The sequence below is a fragment of the Glycine max genome, chromosome 4, assembly GCF_000004515.6.
Source record: "Glycine max cultivar Williams 82 chromosome 4, Glycine_max_v4.0, whole genome shotgun sequence".
Taxonomy (NCBI): Eukaryota; Viridiplantae; Streptophyta; class Magnoliopsida; order Fabales; family Fabaceae; genus Glycine; species Glycine max.
Window position 1 is genome coordinate 4,258,982 of NC_016091.4, and position 21,876 is coordinate 4,280,857.

The 21,876-nt window shown below is 31.0% G+C and overlaps 3 protein-coding genes across 4 annotated transcripts; all 3 read right to left on the reverse strand.

Annotated features, from left to right (window-relative positions):
* Nucleotides 1–4,411: 4,411 nt before the first annotated feature.
* On the reverse strand, nucleotides 4,412–8,875 carry LOC100803982 (probable magnesium transporter NIPA9). 2 transcript variants are annotated; one of them, XM_003522215.5, is made up of 9 exons: nucleotides 8,680–8,875; nucleotides 8,289–8,387; nucleotides 8,008–8,137; nucleotides 7,426–7,514; nucleotides 7,075–7,131; nucleotides 6,895–6,953; nucleotides 5,708–5,828; nucleotides 5,367–5,515; nucleotides 4,412–5,087 (listed from the first exon to the last, which is right to left on the reverse strand). In XM_003522215.5, the coding sequence occupies exons 1-9, from the start codon at nucleotides 8,788–8,790 to the stop codon at nucleotides 4,868–4,870; spliced, it is 1,035 nt and encodes a 344-aa protein (XP_003522263.1). In that variant the 5' UTR covers nucleotides 8,791–8,875; the 3' UTR covers nucleotides 4,412–4,867. The 2 variants fall into 2 exon arrangements, with proteins under 2 accessions (XP_003522263.1, XP_006578083.1); XM_006578020.4 differs by having other exon boundaries at nucleotides 8,487–8,865.
* Nucleotides 8,876–12,003: 3,128 nt separating this feature from the next.
* Nucleotides 12,004–12,747, reverse strand: LOC100527044 (uncharacterized). Its single transcript, NM_001250868.3, has one exon. The coding sequence runs from the start codon at nucleotides 12,675–12,677 to the stop codon at nucleotides 12,330–12,332; it is 348 nt and encodes a 115-aa protein (NP_001237797.2). The 5' UTR covers nucleotides 12,678–12,747; the 3' UTR covers nucleotides 12,004–12,329.
* A 3,995-nt stretch (nucleotides 12,748–16,742) lies between these two features.
* On the reverse strand, nucleotides 16,743–19,927 carry LOC100806638 (eukaryotic initiation factor 4A-11). Its single transcript, XM_003522217.5, has 5 exons — nucleotides 19,728–19,927; nucleotides 19,264–19,340; nucleotides 18,973–19,079; nucleotides 18,317–18,747; nucleotides 16,743–17,707 (listed from the first exon to the last, which is right to left on the reverse strand). Exons 2-5 carry the CDS (start codon nucleotides 19,329–19,331, stop codon nucleotides 17,072–17,074), a joined length of 1,242 nt encoding a protein of 413 aa, XP_003522265.1. The 5' UTR covers nucleotides 19,332–19,340; nucleotides 19,728–19,927; the 3' UTR covers nucleotides 16,743–17,071.
* Between the last annotated feature and the right edge of the window lie 1,949 nt (nucleotides 19,928–21,876).

Sequence of the window (21,876 nt, forward strand, 5' to 3'; positions counted from 1 at the left end):
AGAAGTGTGTTCTATTTTTTAATACAATAAACATTGTATCTCTTTAATTATATTTTTAAAAAAAAAACACGGGATAATATAATTGGTTAACACTTAACACAACTTATCTTACAATCAAAAAACAGGGGTCAACACTCTGGTGGACCACTAAAATATGTGATCTAAAATGGATAAGTGGATTTTACTTGCTATCAAGGGTTGTTTTCCGATTATTTTTTATTATAAAAAGACAATGATTTTATTATCCTTTATTAAAGAATTGAAAACCTAAATCAAGGTTGTCACCAGTCGTTGGAAATGGCGGCACTTTGTTGCCAAATTCCAGCCACCGCACACAGCGGCAATCCCTCTTCCCCTCCTCTCTCATCTCTTAAGTTCTCCAGCAGCGGTGCACTACTCCTCGTCACACTGTCATGGTGGTACGCTGCGATGGCTACGTCACTGCATATTTTCCTTTCACCGCAGTGTAACTCTCTCAACTTCCCTCATCCACCCGCTCCGCCCAATCTCCAAGTCTTCTTCCTTTGTTGAATAGCCTTTAATAAGATGCCCTTTCACTTCCCGTAAACGGATTTTGCATCAACACCCTTGCAAATTACTCCACAATCAACCGACACCGTCACTATTCAACGACATCATTTATGAAAATCGTATATAAACATATTTTTAGATAATATAATGTAATTAATTAATTGATACATAATAATTAAAAATATTTTAATTGCTAAAATTACTAAAGGGCAAATAAGTAAATTAATCTATCCCAATAAAAGTTTAATTATTTAATAATATTGCAAAAAACTGGTATAAAAGGTCACGGGTCACACATTTAACCGTCAAATATTATACTAATATATCCAGTGGACAGGAATACGTGGTGCAAATGGATCAGATCTTTCACTGATTCACCGTAGAATCTTCCTAAAATAGGGCAACTTTTTACTCTTTTTGAATTTCACAATTGGTTGTTGTTTGTACATTTATAGCCGCTGAAGTCTTTTCTATGAGAAAAGATGGCAAAAAAGATCAATGAACAAGAACAAAATTACTTTTAGTGAGCAATGTGCGGAGCTAAAGAGTAAAAATATCAATAATAAAACAATGAGTGCAACATACATAATAATGACATTCTAGTCTATAGTTAACCATAAAATAAATTTGGTTGGATAAGGATTGAAACGTAATTGCCTATGCCTGACTAGGTAATGAGGGCTTGAATAACTAAAGTCATCACAGAGACCAAGCAATATTCAATAATTAAAACAAAACAAAGCCCATAGTCATTATAATTAAATCAAATTCAAGCAAGTTAATGTCACTTATATTGTTTACGTGGCAAAATAGTAGAGATCCAAGTTGTTGAAATAACATTTTCATAGCTTGATATATTATATGACTTGAGTTTGTTTGTTTGAATTTTTCCTTTATTCAATCAAAGCTAAAAGTGCAAAAAAAATAGCTTAACACAAGATGTAGAGGAAAATTAATGAACTAATTACCAAGGATAGTAAAAGAATATTAAATCAACAGCTTAAGAATGCTACAAATCACATGAGCATACATGGAGCAGTGCATATTTAATGCATAATGAAAGTTTTGAACTATAGAATAGTTGAACTATCATATAGTCGTCCACGTTTGCACCTCCCTTTGTTATGGTATTGTTTATTCTTTTTGAATTATAATATTCAAATCTTTCCGATGTTAATGGCGCAAACATACTCATTTAAAGATACTATCTCAGAAACATTATTCCATAATTGTTTCCATGGTCAAGTTATTCAGAGTGAAAAGCAATGCATTTTGATGGAACAGACTCTAATAATGGAGTTTGAAAAATAGAAGTTACTGTTTTGGAACTATGATACTCAAAGTACAACCACTCTCTGTGGTAAACTATTATGCGAGGTGTGACATAAAGTGGTCACAGGCCGAATACCTATAAGTTATTTTGATATAAATTAAAAGTATTTTTCCAGCAAACAATTTTATTCAAGTGGAATAAAATTATAATAAGCAACAAAGCTCTCTCTCTCACACAATATTTAACATGCAACTGCATATTACGTGAGACTCAATCTCAATATTATTGATTAAACCGAAACAACTTTAGATCATTTGATTCACGAGTTCGATAATGGTAATTTTGAACTTTATCCAAAATATAGTAATTTTACTGACATTAACTATAGAAATTGACTCTTGTATGCTGAAGCAATTTGTGAGCCATTAGTCTGATTAATACATGTAGTGCTCATTAGGATAAGTGTGGCCATGTTTGAGTGTGCTTATTAGCACCAGACATGAATTCTCAAAGAACTATTCAGCAGGACCTGCATTGTATGGTTCTTTCCCTTTGATCAGTCGTTTAATTGGCTCTTCCACTGTCCTCTTGTGTCGGTTAAGTCCCCTTGAGATTGGTCAGGTCACGAGTCTCATGATGCCTATAAGAAGGGATTATTATTATCAGCCGTGTGAGCTTGTTTTGCATCTTGGATTTTTCACTGCACAGTACATTCCGCGTCTTAGTCCCTGTCGTGGTGGACCAACATGATGATATGGTTAAATCACAAGATAAAGCCCAGTGGAGAGTGCTATTAATTACCTCCATGAGGGGTCCCTCTCCCCCTTTGTTCTTTCGTGATCATAATTTGTTTGCTCTCCTCTTGGAAAGTTGTTAACTGTTTACCTGACCCACTATGAAAGGATTGCAGAGGTATTCAACTGCACATTTTGTGTTCTTGGGATCCCTACCCTACACTACCATCACCTCTCAATCTCATTGCTCATATTCAACCAACTCATGTCACTATTCAGATAAACTTTCGTCAGTTGAAGTTCCTTTTAACCTCCGGATTCGCAGTGTGAAACAATGAAAGGGTAATGATATTCAAGACACCTTGCCTTCTTTTGTGTACACTCTTTAATGTGTGCCACTTCATTTCTAGTATTGAGTATTGAATATTGACCATATACTTAAAATAAGAAGCAATAATAACCATGTATAACGTAGAGAGCAACTTATTCTTTTGTTACAGTTTAAGATCGACAATAACAATAGTCTTGACAACTGACTCGTGAAACCTGTCCAAGAACTGTTTGGAAAACAAGGGGACCCCCTCTCCTTTTCCAACAAAAATAATAGACATATGGCAAAGGAAATATTGAAAATTGTCGGACCAATTTTTTTCTTCTGGAAGCTCAAAATAGTCACAGAATGAGATGAAATTAATAAGTGTAGACGGGTATGACAGTAAGAAGTTTTGATGTGAAAACTCCCTTACTGTGAGTAAAGAAAATTACGGGACTTAATCCTGTGAAAATATCTCTACTATTGATAATAGGATTACAACATCTCTCTTGATAGAAAAGGATCTATGATACAAACTTTCATTAGTCTGCAGTGTCTCTCTATTCTAAAGATTACAGGTGTTTCTTTATCAAAATGTATTGTGTGAGGATAATAAAGGATTATCTCTCAAACCTATTGTATGAAAATTGCAAGTGTTTCTATCTGGGTTCTTTGAGACGATTTTTTACTCTTTTTCTAAGAGGCTTAGCCCTTGCTTGACTCTTCAACTCTGTTTAGGAGTTGTCAAAGTTGTCTTAAATAAAAATGGGGTTAGACATCCCCATTTAAAGAAGATAATGAATGGTTTGCAAATACAAAGACAATGCACTTTTTAAGGAGATAGTCGACTACCTTTGATTTTAGCAAAGGTTATTTTGGACTTAGATACAATGCTCACATAATTCTTTGAATGTGGTCTTCCATTAATTATGAAAAAGTTACATGAGAGAAAAACATAAAATACTAGAAAAAGAATTACTATTTATGAATAGAATGAAAATGTTAAACATATCAGGATTGGCTTCCTTAATATAATCTTTATTAGAAAATTAAAGTATTACAGTAATTAGTATAAATACAACAAATTTCCACTACAAGAATGCGCCTTAATAGAGTCGCATAAATAACAGCTAAGACATTCATTCGTTTTATTTTTATCCATCTTGCTTGAATTATTTTTCCTAAACAAATCATATGATTTACATCTCTAGTTTTCGTTATGAATGATGATTGATTAACCTTAAATACTTAAAGCATGCGCAGGTGATAAATATCTTCTCTAAATTATGTATGATGATTGATGAACCTTAAATACTTAAAGTATGCGCAAGTTATTCTATCACTGAATTAAATCATGAGTTGAGTCACTTGACCATTTGCATGATTTATCTCGGCTTGAAACTTATACTATCACTGAATTTCATATTTGATTTCTCTAAAAAGAATGAGCAATCATCAAGAAAAAAAGTAAAATAATTTGTAAAGTAAAAGGTTAAGAATTTCGATTAAAATATCTCAATCTTAACTTTAAATTAAAAGGAAATATAATATACCTCTCACTTTTGAAATGTCAAATAGTAAACTTTCCATTATATTTCCCTTCAACGGAGAGGATAAAGTACAGCCTTCTCGTATTACTTGGTAACAGAAATCAGACCTAATCTCAAAGAACACTGCTACTACATTAGCATAGGAAATTAGGAATAAATTGTTCTGCACTGCACCCTGCAATTTGTTTCCATGCAATGCTAGCATTCAGCATCTTGCTATACCATCTTCATATACAATATCGAGAAATATTGGAAGTTCATGAATTATACAAGTGGCATCAGAAAAGATAATGATTTTTCACGCAAAATACGTGAGTCGGAAGGAACGATCCCTAAAAATTCATGCCCTCTGATAAAGCAACCACTGTACACAAACAATCTAGCCTTACAAAAGGGGTCTTCTTCTTTAAGGGGTGAGGGTGAATCCTGAGAATGGATGAAGGATCATTTTCCAGCTCAAGTCAAATCAAGCTTTTTCTTTGGAAGATGATGAGAGTAAATGATTTAAGGTAGCCGCTTGAATGACAGCAGTTGGGCTAGGTTCCCTAACACGGGAAGTTCCAGATCTTCTAGGGCCATAATTCTTATCAACGCTGCTTCTTTTAAAGTGGTGTGAAGAAAATCGAAAGAATCTCACTAGCTTTGTTGAACCAACAAGTAAAATCACGCCAACAATAATAAGTAGCCTGCAGCGAAATATTTCCAGTTAACATATTCCTGACACAAGAACATGAAGGTGTCCATCTTGTTTGAGAATTACCATAACATTGGTGATATATATATATCAGAAAAAGACTTGTGTCAAAGATTAGATGCAGAACAGAAAATGCTGGTAAATGCAATGTAACTATTTGCAGAATGATGGAGTGAAGTATAAAAGGGTGGAGATCATTTCTACATAGAACAGCTTTAAAAAGCAAGGAATATAAATGCACAAGAAATAATAGCATAACGTTTATTATTACCATCCAAGAAGAAGTAAAAAGCGAGCTTTTGGGGCCGAAGGGAGTCGCTCACCCAAAGCAAGCATCCCAGCAAGTACACCAGTCAAAATAGATGCCACTGCGGCACATGTAGAAACTACAATAGCCCTCCCATGTTTTAGACCACGTGTCTGCATGTTGGGGAAGTAAATACAGAAGAGGTTAGTGTATCTAAAATTCGCAAAGCAGAACTTGGACAAATATCAAGCCAGTTTGACTGAAATCCCACCTTCCCAGCATCCATAGATTGAAATGTCCCATAGGCTTAAGAGATGTAACAGTTCGCAAAAAAGTAAACAACATGAAAGATGTCTTCACAATACCTGGTAGTAAAAGCCTGTACCACTTGAACAGACACTTATGATGATGCAAATAGGAACCAACAGCTTGGGGAAGCCTTGCTCCAAGAACAGAAACCCCATCTTTGATATTACAGATGCCATCCTGCATTTTCATAATAACACAATTAAGAGTAAGGGCTTATGATCAACTTGTGTTCTCTCTCTGTGTAAATAATAGTCTCTCTGATCCTTTATATAAAAAAATAAAAAACAAGAGTACATTTTTTTGGTCCTTATTATATGAAACATGGACCTACTTTTAGATGTGTTAATTGTTAATTCTCTTTTATACCCTAATTTATTATGAATGCTATTAACGAGAGATGCCCACTCATTCTCCATGCAAATGGATGCTTTTATTAACTTGTTGACAATACAAGATACAATCATTGGTGGAAAAAAAAATTATACCTTGAGTTATGTGTAGCATCATTAAATATTACCACTACTGAGATCATTTAATTATATGGTTACTTTTGGAATGAAATTTAAATTCTAGCATTATTAATTAAAACTAACTAACCTACTTTTATTGGTCTTGATGAATTAATTATTTGTTTCTTATATAAAGGACCGGAGGTTGTATCTTATAATCTTATTATCTGCTAGTTTTGTCCATAGCCAATAGAAAGTAATGACACAATAAAAACTGATAAATGTAAAAACTAAGCTTTAGGCTACACAAATAAATTTGCAGTTATAGTATAACATTGACTATTTTTAAGAAGCTGATAATTAAGAAGAAAACATATCATGTTTGTTATAAATGGAAAGGAATGATCACATTGAGGTATTTGTTTACATATGCTACAGAATAGAGTTGTGTCTATGATCTCTCTGACTGTGTTAATCTGCTGATAATTGTTTTGAAGCAACTTCCAGTTCTTGTATACACTATACAGATAGAAAGGACAGTTTTGTTGCATTTATTTTTTCCTTTCCCTTTTCTACTCTACATGACTTGTTATCCTACTAGCTGCATTATTCACTCCAAAGCATTATTTTTTAAAAGAAAAAAGATATTGACATGTTCAGATAATAACATTAAGGGTAAAACACTTAATTGTCATAATCTTTATGACAACATTAAGGAGTTGAGGTAAATGAAGGAAGTGAAATATGTCCATCTGAGACCACAATATATAAATATAGTAGGGAAGTAACAGTACCCAAACAAAATTCCAGATTCCAAGCCGTAAATAATTTCCTCAACAACATCATATTCCATCTGCATCACTTAAAAATGTCAAGCAATGGAAGAATAATAAAGGACAATATATCTCATTAGATTACCATAAAAGGTATAAACATGTAATAAAGCTTCCCATCATGATTAAAGCATGAATTACCATCTCTTGTTCTCTTCGATTACGTTTGAATATACGAAGCCATCCATTAAGCATTATCTGTACAAGTGTTTCTAACAATTAGGAACAATAACTATTTCATAAGATAGTAATTTTACTTTGTTGCACCCATGACCCCACACTCTTTAAAGAAAAGTTAAGCCAATAAAAATACTATTACTACTAATAAAATAATGTATCTAAACTACGAGTCTTGTAATCATGCAATCAGGTTTGCAAAACAATAAATCATAACTCTGCATAATTAGTTCCAAGAGACCACAGTAATGTCTTCCTGTTGACTTCAAACAAAATTGGTAATTAATGGACCAAAGCATAAGACAGGGTACCTACAAACAAGATGAAAACAACAAATGCCAGCCATGGTATGTGGAAAATAGATAGAGCAGCAGCCTCTTGCTCCTCACCTCCAGCACCAACTCCTAAATATAGAGGAGCATACAATAGTTAACAAATTGGAGAAATGAACATAAATCATACATCAACAGAATGACACATGATGTTAGTAACTGATTGCAAAAGTTAATTTTTTTATAAGCTGCTAGAATAAAAAAGGAAAATTCCATGAAATCTCTATCCATTGCTACAAAACACAAGTGCATACTGCACCATACAGAAAAATAAAATGGTCAACCATAACTTTTAGGTTTAGGTTCAAATTCTGACCTGTATAAAAACCTAGAAATTCTGTTAGTCTGATCATAATCAACAAAATGAATAGTTAATAAATGCACAAGACTTTTCTTTCAGTGACTTGTGTTACTTGATAACACAACACAAACAGAGAGACAGACCAATATAAACAGAATATAGACATTTTATAATTACTTCAACAGTCATGTTCCTTGCTGTGTTAAAGGAAATAAAAGCAATTAAACTGAACACTCTACTTTGGCAATCTAAAACTTACATTACCTATTGTGCCAAAACCTGCCAAGGTAATGCCCACCCAATCAACAACATTCATGACTTCTTTGAGATAAAAATGAGAAAAGACTGAGAGAATTGCCAGTCCACAGCCAGAAACTGGTTGGATGACAGAGACCTAAATCAGAAAAACAACCAAATTACACGTGACAAAAATCTAGGCAAAAGACCAGAAGACCCTGCTAATGATATAGAAATATCCCTTCAAATTCAAACTCTAGTTTTCTTCTGCATTATTTTTCTATTATAAGTATAGTAAGATCACTTACAGGCGCAAGAGCTAATGCCCTTAACATCAACAGTGCCCCAAATATATCCATTAGAAAACCTATCACCCAGGTTTTGTTCAAAGCATATGCCCTTATGACCTGCAAACACAATTTTTTTTATAAAAAAAACAAATAGAAATGTTAATCCTTAATCAAACAGTGAATTCCTGATGCTTCAACGAAAAATTGGATCTTTACCCAATTTTCCTCCACCCAAAATCCCTCGTTCATACATATGCACGTGCATGTACCCAATTTCACCGTTTACAAAAATACAACCGCAAAAACGATGGCAAACGGGAACCAAATCATGGGCATATGAAAATGGAAAAGAAAGAAACAAGTTAAAAGAAAAAGAAAAGAAAGTGGAATTAAGAAAAGAGAAACATGCCTTGAGCTTGAAAGAGAGAGGGGGAAGAATGACGGTGCCCTTCTTCTGAAGGATTTTGCCGATGTTGTTGCCGGCGGTGGCAACCACCGTCAAAACAATTGATTCCCACATTCTCTTCGACCCTTTCTTCCTCCCTCTGCTCTTCGTGCCCGCCCCAGTTTTTGTTTTGTTTCGAGGATTTGTTAATTGTGATTAATTATTTATTCAATACTATCATTCTTTAAACGGTTTTCAGAGGAGTGATTACAAAATTAAAACCACTGTTATGTTTTAATGTATAAATTAATAAAATTATATTATGATTAAAATTAAAATCTATTATAAATATACATACACACAAAAAAAATACCTTTAAATATATATTATTGATATTTTTAAAAAATATTAAAATTTCATTTTGAAATACAGTCAAAATTTAAGAGGATGTTAATATGAGATAGTCCAGAAGAATATTTTTTTAATCAATTATGGAGTAATGTGTGAAATGAATTTTCAAATAAAAAAGAAAAAAAATTAAAAATATCTAATTAAGACACCAATTAGGTTGATATAATAAGATTTATCTTAGAGTTCGAAATTTGATTAGTACTTTATGTGGAAATAGATTTTATTGGAAGGAGAATATCAATTGTGTGTACTCACAATTAAGATAAAAAATTTGACAAAAATAACTTCCTACTAATATTATGACAAGAAAAAACTTGAAACAAATTAGATTATTTTAAATGATTTATTATATATATAATTAATTAATTATAATCAAAATCAATTTTTAGATTGTGCTTGATACAATTTATTCCTAGCTTAACTTTTTTCCTTATAAGGAAAAATCGAGTCAAACACTTATAAATACTATTATAAGATTTAAATGTGATCGTTTGAAAATTAGTTTCAAATAAGTTGAATTTAATTTTTTTTCATTAGCTTTTTTATATGCTACTTATTCTGAATAATTTACCTTTTAAAAATAAGTGACTTATTTTTTAAAGTATTTTTTGTATAATGTATGTTTAGCCCAACTCTTCTTTTTAAGGAGAACAAAATTAAAAAAAAAAAAAAAAAGTCAAAACACACTTACAAAACCTTTTTTTCTTGAAAAAATAGCTAAAACCACAAAATTTAAGTTATCCCAAAAGTGAAAATTTTTACTTTCTAAGTTATGTATTTTAATTTATAATTTTAAAGTAGATTAATGAGTTATGATTTTTAATAACTTTGACATGGCTTTTGATTTGAGGTGATAAATTGAGCTGAATCTATAAATTGACCCAAACAATTCATAATTAAGGTCAGACTTGGCTAGCTTCCTACAAAACTTGGTTTATTTCAACTGACCTGATTAACTATTTTTCTAAAAAAAAGTATATATACTTCTTAGGATTTTGTATATTAAAATTATTTTTTATTTTTTATTTAGTTCTTAGAATATCACGTGTACTTTAAAAGAAAACGGTAAGATTAGGTTGAGTTAGATTGAGGTCAACCCAGGATTGGGTTGGATTTGCCTAGTTGATAGGCTAATTTGAAGTATCTCATGTCACAAATCCAAAAAAATATAATAAAAGTATACGAAGCTAATTAACAAAAAAAAAAAAGAAGAGGAAACTATAAATCATGCTTGTAACGGTGACAATGGGTCGTATTTGATAGTGTGGTGAAGAAGATGAGAAGTTTCCAAATGAGGACGACGCCAATGGAGCTCTCATAGTAGTGTCAAACAACACAGCAGCCACTAAATATACCTTTCTTTTAGGCGGCGCTGAATACCCTTGTTAGCTTCACGACCAAGAGAAAATATAATACTCACTTTTGGTGGAATCATTTAACTCACTTTTGCTGACCTACGTACAATACCATATCAGATTTAAAAACTTCAATAAGTTTTCTCTATAATGCTGCAATTCTTAAGAACTTAAAATTATGGATCTTATATTTATTTTAGGGAAAACGGAAAAAAAGTTATGCTTAATGATGTAAAACAATTTACACAATTATTTAATTATAATTCATTTATTTTTAAAATAATTAACTTAAAGTAATTTAAACGGTGATTTATAATTATCATAATTAAATGATAATGTAAAATTATTTTATACTAATACATAAGCATTAAACTCTCTTGTTTTACACTGTAATTCTCAAAAACTTTGTTAAAAATATTGCTTTTATATAAGGAGTTGTTTAACTCATCCTAACTATCAGGTTAAAGTTAAACAGCCCATAGAAAATAATTAACCAAATCACTCTCCTTGAAATATATAATTAATTACAAAAATAATCTTTTATGTATTACTTAACTTCATTTTTACTTGAATTAAGTTAGATAACCTTTTATATCAACAATTATTCTTATATAAGAATTGTGGTATCAATTGTTCTAATAGTAAAACTACATAAAAAGTAGTTCTTTAAGTTTAAAAACTCCATAATTAACCAACTCTCGCTAAAAAATACTCTTATCCAACAATTATAAATAAAAGTCAATACAAATAAATTATAAATTTGATTTGTTCAAAACAAAAACTATATAACAAATAAAGGAGAAACGTACGATATCAACCCCATAAGCTATTTCCTTTCCGTGTAAATGGATGGGAGTTGATCAACTTAATTTAGAGAAAAATAATTGAATTAATTTCTCAATTTAATTTGGTTTAAGAAGCAGCAAATCTAATATATATAAGTAATGTGATGTAATAGGAAGAGAGATGTAGAACCAAATAAAAGGTGTTGATGATTTGATGGAATGTTAAAAAATAGAGATATTCAAATCACCCAAAAGAATAATTGGTTTTCGACTTAATATTCTCTCCAACCCGACCAATTCATCCCTACTGCCAACCAGATTTCACAAGAGAAAGATGTAAAATACTGAAATATGCCTGGCTCATCAATATCGCATCCATTATTATACTTGCTTTCTCCCAACCAACATACCAAACACTAATAAGAAAACAAGTAGATTTATGTGATTGATTATTAGACCCTGGCCACTGCATTATTTAACTACACCTTATCTTACAGGAAACTTCATTTCAAACCACCACATATCTCTGTTTTGTGGGCTTGTGGAGTTGTGGTCCAAATCAAACTAAGCTAGAGCAAGGATAACATTGGAGAAAGTATCGCTTGATCACCAAAATACACAATTGCTATTACGGACGAAATAGAAGACCTTAAACATTTAGTGGAGACATATAAGTAAGCAAATTCCCTTGAAGCTATTTGTTGCAAAACTAATTCTGTTTAAAAGTAGAGGATTGCTTGCAATCCAATAATGATAATGATAATAATAAAGACAGGGTTGCGGAAATACATATAACAGAAGGCTCACTAAATGGTAACATATCATATCATTACTACACATGATTTAATTAATCCATCTGACCCATCATAAAGTTAAAATCATGAACAACAAAATAAATATAATTTCATTTCATTTCACCCCTCAAAGGAAGATTAGAAGATCTTCGAGGACCTAATTATAAGTAACAAATTATTCCACATATAGACAAAAACCTTTGACGAACTCAAATAAACCGATCACAAATTCATAACCCCATCAATGATTAATCTACAATTCTTCTCATAAACGCATCTCATATATGTAAAACCAGAAATTTAAATACGAGCAGCAATTAATTAAACCACTACCAACCATAAACCACATGGGAGTACTTGTTCTTCAGCCACCTGAAGCTCTTCCTGAAGGACCCTTTGATCTTTCCTTCCACAGAATACATTTTATAGCTAGCAACCCTCTTCTTCCTCTGAAGCTCAGGATCAGCAAAGCTCCAAGACTTGGAGAAAGAAGACCCTGCAGAAATGCTTTTTCCTTTCTTCAACTTCAAGTCCCTAGGAGGACCTATTTGAGTTTGTGCATAAGAAGCACTATAAGTTCTGAGACTAAGATCATAAGGCCTAGGAGCTCCATAGTAGCTCTCTATCTGCATCATTTGCCCATTTGCATAAGACCTTGATCTTTGAAACTCCTCCATAGGAATTAAGCAAAGAATGAAAGAGCCAAAAGGGTTCTCTCTCTCTCTCTTCAACTCTTCACCCTTTTTTCCCTTTTATTACAAAGAAGAATATCAAAGTATGAGGGACAGTGGTGGCGTGGGGTCCAACAAAGACCATAGGAGCTTCGGTCTACGGTGGCTTTGGCTGGCTTAGCTTTACTTTCAATTTTTATTTTTATTGTAGCTTTGTCTACTTATTATTAAATTCCATCCACTGTTACTGACTTCTAGGGGGAATTCATATATTCATTGTTAGGTGGCGTGTTTAGTGGGGGAATCCAAATGTTGCAAGAGTTATTATATTCATAATTCATGTACTTCTTTTTTCTTTTGTTGTACACTTATTTTATTTTTATTTCCCGTTGTGTAAATTATTATATTTGGTCCTTTGTATAAGAAATAAATTGGATTTTTTCTTCTAATTGTGTTTATCAGTTTCTATTTCCCTCTTTCTATTTTAATAAGTTTTCTATAATTATGTTTATTGGTTTATCCCCTTTAATATCATCTTAGATTTTAATTTTTGTATTTGATTTGTGATTTTAGTTTATATTTTAAAAAATCTACAATCTTACCTTAATTTTTAATTTTGCATAGTATTTTTTTATTTTGGTGCAATTGAAAATTAAATCTAACACATTTATTATTTAAGATATTATTAAGAAATAATTTCATTAATTAAAATACAAAAATAAAAGAAATAAACATACATAAAATTGAAAATTAAACTAAAATTATAAATTTTATAAAATATGAAGATTAAAATAGAAAAAAAAACTAAAATGACATATAAAATTAAATGAGGACTAAAAGTCTAAGATATTTTAACTTGTTTATAAGCTATAACATAAAGGGTGTAAGTTTAGAATTTTCCATTGTCTACGGCTTACGCTTTTAAAATTCTGGAGGATTTTGCTTTTGACCCGGACAAAGTATTCCGCGTAAGATAATTTATCTGCCACCAATTCTGATCCTTTTTCAATGGCCCACGACAGCAACAGAGATAACGCGACTTTTTTTAAATAAAATTCTCAGGCTTATTTTCAAAAAACAAATTTTCCAACTTCGTACGTCAAAAGTGTTTAATATTTTTTATATTTTCAAAATATTTAATGTATTCATTTTTTATTCAATATTTTTTTAAAAAAACGAACTTATGAACATACTCGTTTGGATTTTGAGGTCGATAATGAGAAAAAAAAATCAGGAAATATAGATTTGGAGTATTACTTCAATTTTTTAATATATAATACCTAGAAAGCATTTTTCTTCTGGCCATACTTTTGATTTGATTCAATTTTTAAAAACATTTAGTCTTTGAAATTAAATACTTATTAGTTTATAGTTATATTTTAATATTTAATATGGAATTAAAATTCACTCAATACATATTAAAATACTATCACAAACATGTCATTGCTTTAAGTGGAATTAACATTAATTCTTTAAACAGTCTCATATTTGAACTTTGTACATTAAAAAAATATATCACTTTAAATATTGTCTCACTTTATATATTACTCAATTTAGAAGAAATAAACTCAAATAATTTTGATCAAGTTTAAATATCAATAAAATAATTCTTGAAAAATCAAATCACAAGATTAAGTTTTTTAGCAGTTCCAATAGAGTGAGCTTGTGAGAAATATCTCGTGAATTTAAATAAAAAATCTGCTTAGCAAAATGGTCTTTTTCGAGGATGTTCGCGTCTACCTTTACCTATTGATTTAGAAAAGTCAAATTATCTATCCCTTGACATTCCTTTAATAAAGTTTGTTCCTGCTGTACAGGTCCTTGAAAGTAGAATATTCGTACCAAATTTTCGTAAGTTCTCATAAGTCGAATTCTGGTAGGATGTTTATAAAGATTTTAACACTTACGTTAGTGATGCACAACTTTTTTTTTTAAAAAAAGTTAGTGTGTGCTGAGTATAAATGAAAGATAAAAATTAGATAGAGAGATACTTAAGGCTTTATTTAGCCTATCTATATCATCCTCAATTCGATTACTTTGGTGTACCTTGTATGAAGTAGAAGGAAAATTTCTTCTTTGGACAAATCCAACTAGAATTACTGTCTTTAACAATATTTTGAGACTTAGTATTTTTTTAATTCATTGAGGTTTATCTTTAGTTAGAAAGCTTTCAATAAATATCTTTAGAATCTATTTATTGAGATCCGGTCAGTTAATCAACAGATTGATTTAATCTGTCAAATTAGATCGAAATTCTCTGGGCCTAGTTATTTTGTGATTATACTGTTAAGATTCACTCTTGGCTAGAAAATTCTCAAAATATATCGTAACAAAATTTCCTGCACATCCATATTTTATTTTTTTTACCTCATTACATTACGGATTGACCTTTTCATAATAAAATAAGGTACAGGAAAAAAAATATGAAGGTGTAGGAAGCAACAGTCTACCTATCTTTGAAATCCAGTTATTGGGTTTTGATCATTGGATCATCAGATAGGTTTAATTTATCAAATTGGATCTAAATTGTTCAAAAATTGATCCAGAAAATTAAATTCTATCGATATTCTTTTAGTGATGATAAAAAAACCATCTATTTTAATTTAATTAATTGAGAATAAATTAACATCATAGATAAAAACATTGAAAGTAATTCTTAAAAATATTTATTATGTTAATAATATTAAAATATTGACTTATATATGATTTTGGTTCCTTTATTGTATTCAATTCATAATTTTGATTCCTTTATTTTAAAATTAAAACATTTCATCCTCTTATTTTAAAAAATTTACATTTTAATCTTCTATTTCAAAATACAAACATTTAATCCTCATATAATAGAAAATCCAAAAATTTGATCCCTGTATTTTAAAAAATTTACAATTTTGATTTAATCTATAATTTTGCCTAAGTTTTATTTCTTTTATTTATTATTTTATAATTAATTAAATCATTTCTTGATGGTACCTTAAATGAATATGTTAAATTTATGGTTCAATTGAACCAAAAGAAAAGAAATAAAAAGATAAAAAAAATTGACCAAAATTACAAATTTTCAAAAATAGAATGACTAAATTTCTCTATTTTGAAATGAGAAGACTAAAATCATGATTTAAAAAAAATATGAGGATCAAATGTTCTAATTTTAAAATAAAGGGTCAAAATTGTGGATTGAACAAAATAGGAGAATAGAAATTATATTTAAGCCTAACATATTTAATGTGCTTTTAATTAATTAAATATCTTTAATAAAATATATTAAATACTGATTAACTAATACCTTAGAATGCTTGTTCACACAACCTTAATTTTTTATTAATAAAATGACTGCACAATCATCATTGCTTAAATTATGAGTATTTCTTTTTACTATTTACCCACATGGGTATTGAATACGATGAAAATCAATTCTTTAAATGGAGCCGATAACAAATGAGAGATTGAAGTCCAATTAAAGGGGCTAAAATTTTATCTAAAATCAAATGAGAAATTGAACTCCAATTTTAATAAATTTATGACCACTCACCAAAAAAAAAAAAGATGAACTACATGTAATTCTATTTTATTCTTTTTTAGCCGATAATTCTTTACTTTCTAAATGGCAATGGCGGACCTGGCAGGGAAACATTCCAATTTCCAAGTTCTAACGGCCAGTCTCTACCATGGAAAGCGTACGCGACAAGTCACTGCATGGAGTATGAGTGGTTTAGCGAATAGTTGACCCAGCAACTGAGTAATTGCTACGATTGCACAATGCCCATATTGTAAGCTGAAGCATGCTACATTATCAAACAAAAAGTTATATTTTAAGTAAACAAGTAAAATGTGTACTTATTGACAAATTTTATTGTATTAAGATATCAATATATTTTTTAGTTGAATAAATGATTAAGAGTGAAGGACATCCTTGCATACTCAGACAAATTCACTTAGAGAAACCCCGTGGTCTGTGCTATACTATGGTCCTAAAAATGGATTTTAATTGGAATGTAAGGTCCCATTTGTAGATTAAGAGCAAGCATCATATGATTGAGTACTGACAGGTACCTACGAGTCAAATCAACGGGGTGATAATGAAAATAAATCCAGTATATTTCCAACGTAACGTTAAACAAGTTTCAAATTTACAGAACCACCTCACGGATATTAAAACAAAACACAGAGAAAGAGAAAGCAGCAATCTACAATCTTTAGTAATAAGACAAACAAACAAGCAAGCAACAAAATTGCAACAACGCATTCTGCTAGACCCAAAATTAGAGAGAAGAATGGCAAATTCAAATCACCGGTTTGGGGTTAAGTTCAAGTCTTGCTAGAGAAAGGCCCTGGGCCGTGAAAAATAAAATAATGACAGCGGCCTCCATAACAAAAAGCATACCAATGATGGGAAGACCAAATCAAATGAGATCGGCTACATTGGCTGGCAGCTCCTCAATCTGCACATTATAAAACTTTTGGATGTCAAACAGCATCCTTTCATCATCCCCAGTCACAAAATTGATAGCAACACCCTTTCTCCCAAACCGTCCACTACGACCAATTCGATGGAGATAGTTCTCTGGCTGAGTTGGCAGATCATAATTTATAACAAGTGAGACTTGTTGGACATCAATACCACGGGCCAAAAGATCTGTGGTAATAAGAACACGGGAGGACCCAGAACGGAATTCCCGCATGATGATATCCCTTGTGTTTTGGTCCATATCTCCATGAGTGGCTGAAACTGTGTGATCACGACTCCGCATTTTGTCTGTCAGCCAATCTACCTTGCGTCTGGTGTTCACAAAGATAACACTCTGGGTGATTGCCAAAGTTTCATAAAGATCACATAGTGTCTCGAGCTTCCAGTCCTCCTTGTCTACATTGACAAAAAATTGCTTGATCCCCTCCAAGGTAAGCTCATCACGTTTTACTAGAATCCTCACAGGTTTGTTCATAAACTTCCTTGTGATTTCCAGGGCTTCAGGAGGCATTGTGGCAGAGAAAACCCCAACCTGGATCTTAGGTGGCAGCAGCTGAAAAATATCATAGATCTGGAAGGTGGTAAAAAACAAAGTCAAAATTCAGAAGGATACACTTTATGAACCAAAAGGCAGATAAAGTTGAAGGTATTTGTATTTCATATTAAACATGGACATGCTACCAATGCAGACCACAAACCAAAACATATAATTTTCAAAAGGCAAATATTAAGTATTTAAAGCTTCTTGCCTATAAGAACATTAAAAACTAACACTTAGTGAAAAAGATAATTTAAGTTGCCCCAAATAATAGTCTCATGCATTTTTTTTCTTCCAAAATTCATAGAGATAAAAGATGAATATATGAAAGAAAACAAGAGAGTTAAGAGACAGAACCAGGATTTCTATTTCTCCTATTCTTTCAGCTCCAAAATCTAGTCAATATGCACTTTGGCATCTTTAACAGGCTACTATATTGTTGTAGTGTATCTAGTACATCAAAATGTACTGTTTGACAAACCACAACTTATTGATAGCCATTATAGCTCAGTTATCGGCATACATTTGGTGAAAATTCAAATAAAAACACTAAATATTATTTTTAAGCCAAAATCGTATTCCAACACAACAAACAATAGAATGAAGCAAATAAAAGAGAGCAACATGGGAAAATGAGAGGACCTGATCCTTGAAACCTCGAGAGAGCATCTCATCTGCCTCATCCAATACAAACATCCTGATGTTATCAGAGCGCAATGATTGCCTGCGCAGCATGTCAAATACACGTCCAGGAGTACCAACAACAACATGAACCCCACTTGAGAGGATGCGTTGATCTTCACGAACACTGGTCCCACCAACACAAGCATGAACCTTGACACCAAGATAGTCCCCTAGTGCTCGCATGACCTTTTCAATTTGTTGTGCAAGTTCACGAGTGGGAGCAAGAACCAGTGCCTGGCATTCTACTAAGCTGTAATCAAGCTGCTGCAAAACTCCAGAACAAAAGGTAGCAGTTTTTCCAGTTCCAGATTGTGCTTGCTGAATAACATCAAGCCCCTTGCAGAAAGGAACAATCCCCCTTTGTTGAATTGCAGAGGGCTTCTCAAAACCTTCTCAGAAGTAATACAACATCCACACAAATGCTCAGTTATCAATTAAAACAATAACAACAACAAGAATCAAAACAGAGAGTGCAGCAGCTATTCAAGATTCTGAAAGAGGAATATAATTTGACTGTAAATTAATCTCAGGTTTGATGCAGACCTAACCAATAGAAATTAAATTTCTCAAACAAGATTTAAAATTGTTGTAAATTAAAATATTAATGAACATACCATATGCATAAATACCCCTCAGAAGGTTCTCCTGCAATCCCATAGCATCAAAGCTTTCACAAACTTCGTCATAAGAAGTAAAAAAATCTTGCCCATCAGTTCCAAGTCTGGTCCCATCAACACATAAAACCAAGAATGAGCTTATAATTCTAGGCATGGGCGCATCACAATTCACAGGTAGGCATTAGGTATGAAATAATAAGTTGGAATAACTAATACACAGAATATAAAACCATATCTCAAGCCATAGCATCTCTACTAAGCATCCATCTAAGGGAAGGGGAAACCTACAACTCATTCATCTTAGCATCATATTGACGAGCATCAAATTGTGATCCTTCTGGCGCCAACCCAGCCATGATAGCAAACTGCAAAGAAAAATACACATCGATTCATTTCACACCCTACAGATCAAGGTTTATATACTGATATTTCACACATTTTAATTCACCAACTATAGTTCAAAAGACAATTTAACAACAGGAAAATAAATAAATAATCCGATTTAGCGTACTGAATAAATAGTACTAAGCAAAACGGAGGCAGAGAATCATTGGCGTTTCTTTTATGCACAAGACAAAACTTAAACAACCCAATTAGTTATGTTAGTTTGAGTTACTTATGGTAGATGTGAGTTCTGAAATGAAAAAAAAAAAATAAAGATTTTTTATGCCAGAGAATAAATCGATCCGTGCAAAAGAGCGATAGTAATCTATAAATTAAATCTGAATAGCAGCTAAGTAACGAAATCAAACCTTCGGGAAAGATGGAGGAAGTTCGAATTATCAAACAATGAAAAAGAGTGAGTTTGTGAGAGGGGGTTGTGGGGTTAGGGTTTTCGAAACTCGAAGGGTTGTGGCGGTGGCTATGAGATGACGACGTAACAGAGAAGGCGCCGGAGAGAGTGAGCATTGAAATGGGTTTCTTATTTCAATGGATTTCGTTGCTTTAGTTTTCAATTCTTTCACGATTTTACCCCTGAATTTTTCTGCTAATTGCAGCCTGACCCACAAGTGTTCCGACGTCGTATCTATTTACCCCTGTCATTTTCGGAGTATGCCTTCCTCTGTTCTGTTATAATTGCAAAGATTTCATTGAAGCACGTTCAAAGGTTGTATTCATTTAATTGATCATTTTTATGTATAATTTATCCTATTTTTAGCTTTAGTAAAAGGTTTAAATACACACACAAAAAAAACGCACAAAATTTAAAATAAATGGCAAACTTTATTATTAATATTTAAGGTCAATATCAAATATGAATAAAATGAACATAAGCTATAAAAAGTAAAAACATATAATAATGATTAATTGATTTTTTATATAATTCTTTTAGTTGTGGGAATAAATAAATAAAAGTAACAGGGTGAAAAGACGATTTCTTTTTTCAGTAACTACAATGGCAAACTTGTAATTTGACCCTGAAAAAAACTTGTAAGTTGCGTCATTGAAGAGAAAAAAAATCTACAATCACTCTAATAATTTAAACATAATATTAAAATTATACTTTTCATTAATTAATCTTAAATTCGAGTCTCACGCTCTCAGCTTTTGTCTTTCTTTTTAACGCTTTTATGTATCTTATTTAAATATATATATATAAAATTAAAATTAGCATAACTCGCAACTCTACTAATTTTTTCTCATGCGAATGAAGCTGTAAAAAATTGTGTTTTCTTTATTCATCTGTTTTCTCTCCTTTTATTTCGTTCTAAATAAAAAAAAAAAAGGGTTAGTCTTGGATCCTCTTGTATACATAAGTGTGTAAAATGTCAAACTATTATTTTTTTCTTAGGCATTCTCCTCATTTTCCTTCTCATCCGCTCTCACGTAAAATGATGGATCGCACTCTCTTATGTTGCATTTGGCAATTTTGCTTTTGCAGAGAGAGAGAAAGGAAAGCAAAAAAACAAAAAAATATAGTCTCCTGGAGGGAAAATAGGTACTTATCTCATCCGCGAACAACAAATCTCTCAAGCCATCTGAAATGTCTTGAATGGCAAAGACATTGGAATTACATTTAACAAACTATAATTCAACATCATAAATCAATTTTAAATATATATTTTATCTTTGAAATTGATGTACGTTTCTAATATGCACTTTATATATTATCTTATGCTTCTAACATAAATTGAATGATTCAACAACTTTTTTTTAATCTCTTTTAATATATCATTTTTAATATTTTTAGTTCTAACTTAAATTTCAGTATTTTTTATAAAAATTATCAATAATTAAAAATAGAAATATTTTTTATTACAAAAATAATAATATATCACACTTTAAATTATTTATGATAAATCTAAAATATAATTTATTAGTTCACAAATATTTATTTATTATAAATTTTAATTATATAAAATAAACATTTATAATGTGCAATGTAAAGGCTAAAATACTAGTTAAGAATATATGCCATTTTATTTTTTCAAAAATAATTAGTAATTTTTTTAAAATAATCTTTTGATCAATTTTCAATTATTAAAATCATTCAAAGTTTTTTTTATAAAAATAATTAGATATTTATGATGATTTTATTACATAAATTATCTTAAAAGTAAATATTTAGTCAATTTTTGATAAAAAAAAAATTAAAATATTTAATAAGATATGGGGTTAAAATTTGAAAATGAGGAAAAATTGTAAAAAAAAAAAAACGAAGGTGAAATTTAATATTTTGGAAAATTACCGAATGCATTGTGTTAACTGTTGAAGAGTAAATAGTGTATATTAATAATGTAGTTTTTATTTTTATAATAATTATCCTAAAAATTGTATTAATAATTTTTTTTTGAAAGCAATAATAGATTTTAATTAATTAATAATATAAAAAGTCATATGATTTTTGTATAGTAATTAAACTCTTCCGTAAGCCATAGCTTTTCGTTGCCAAATATCCGT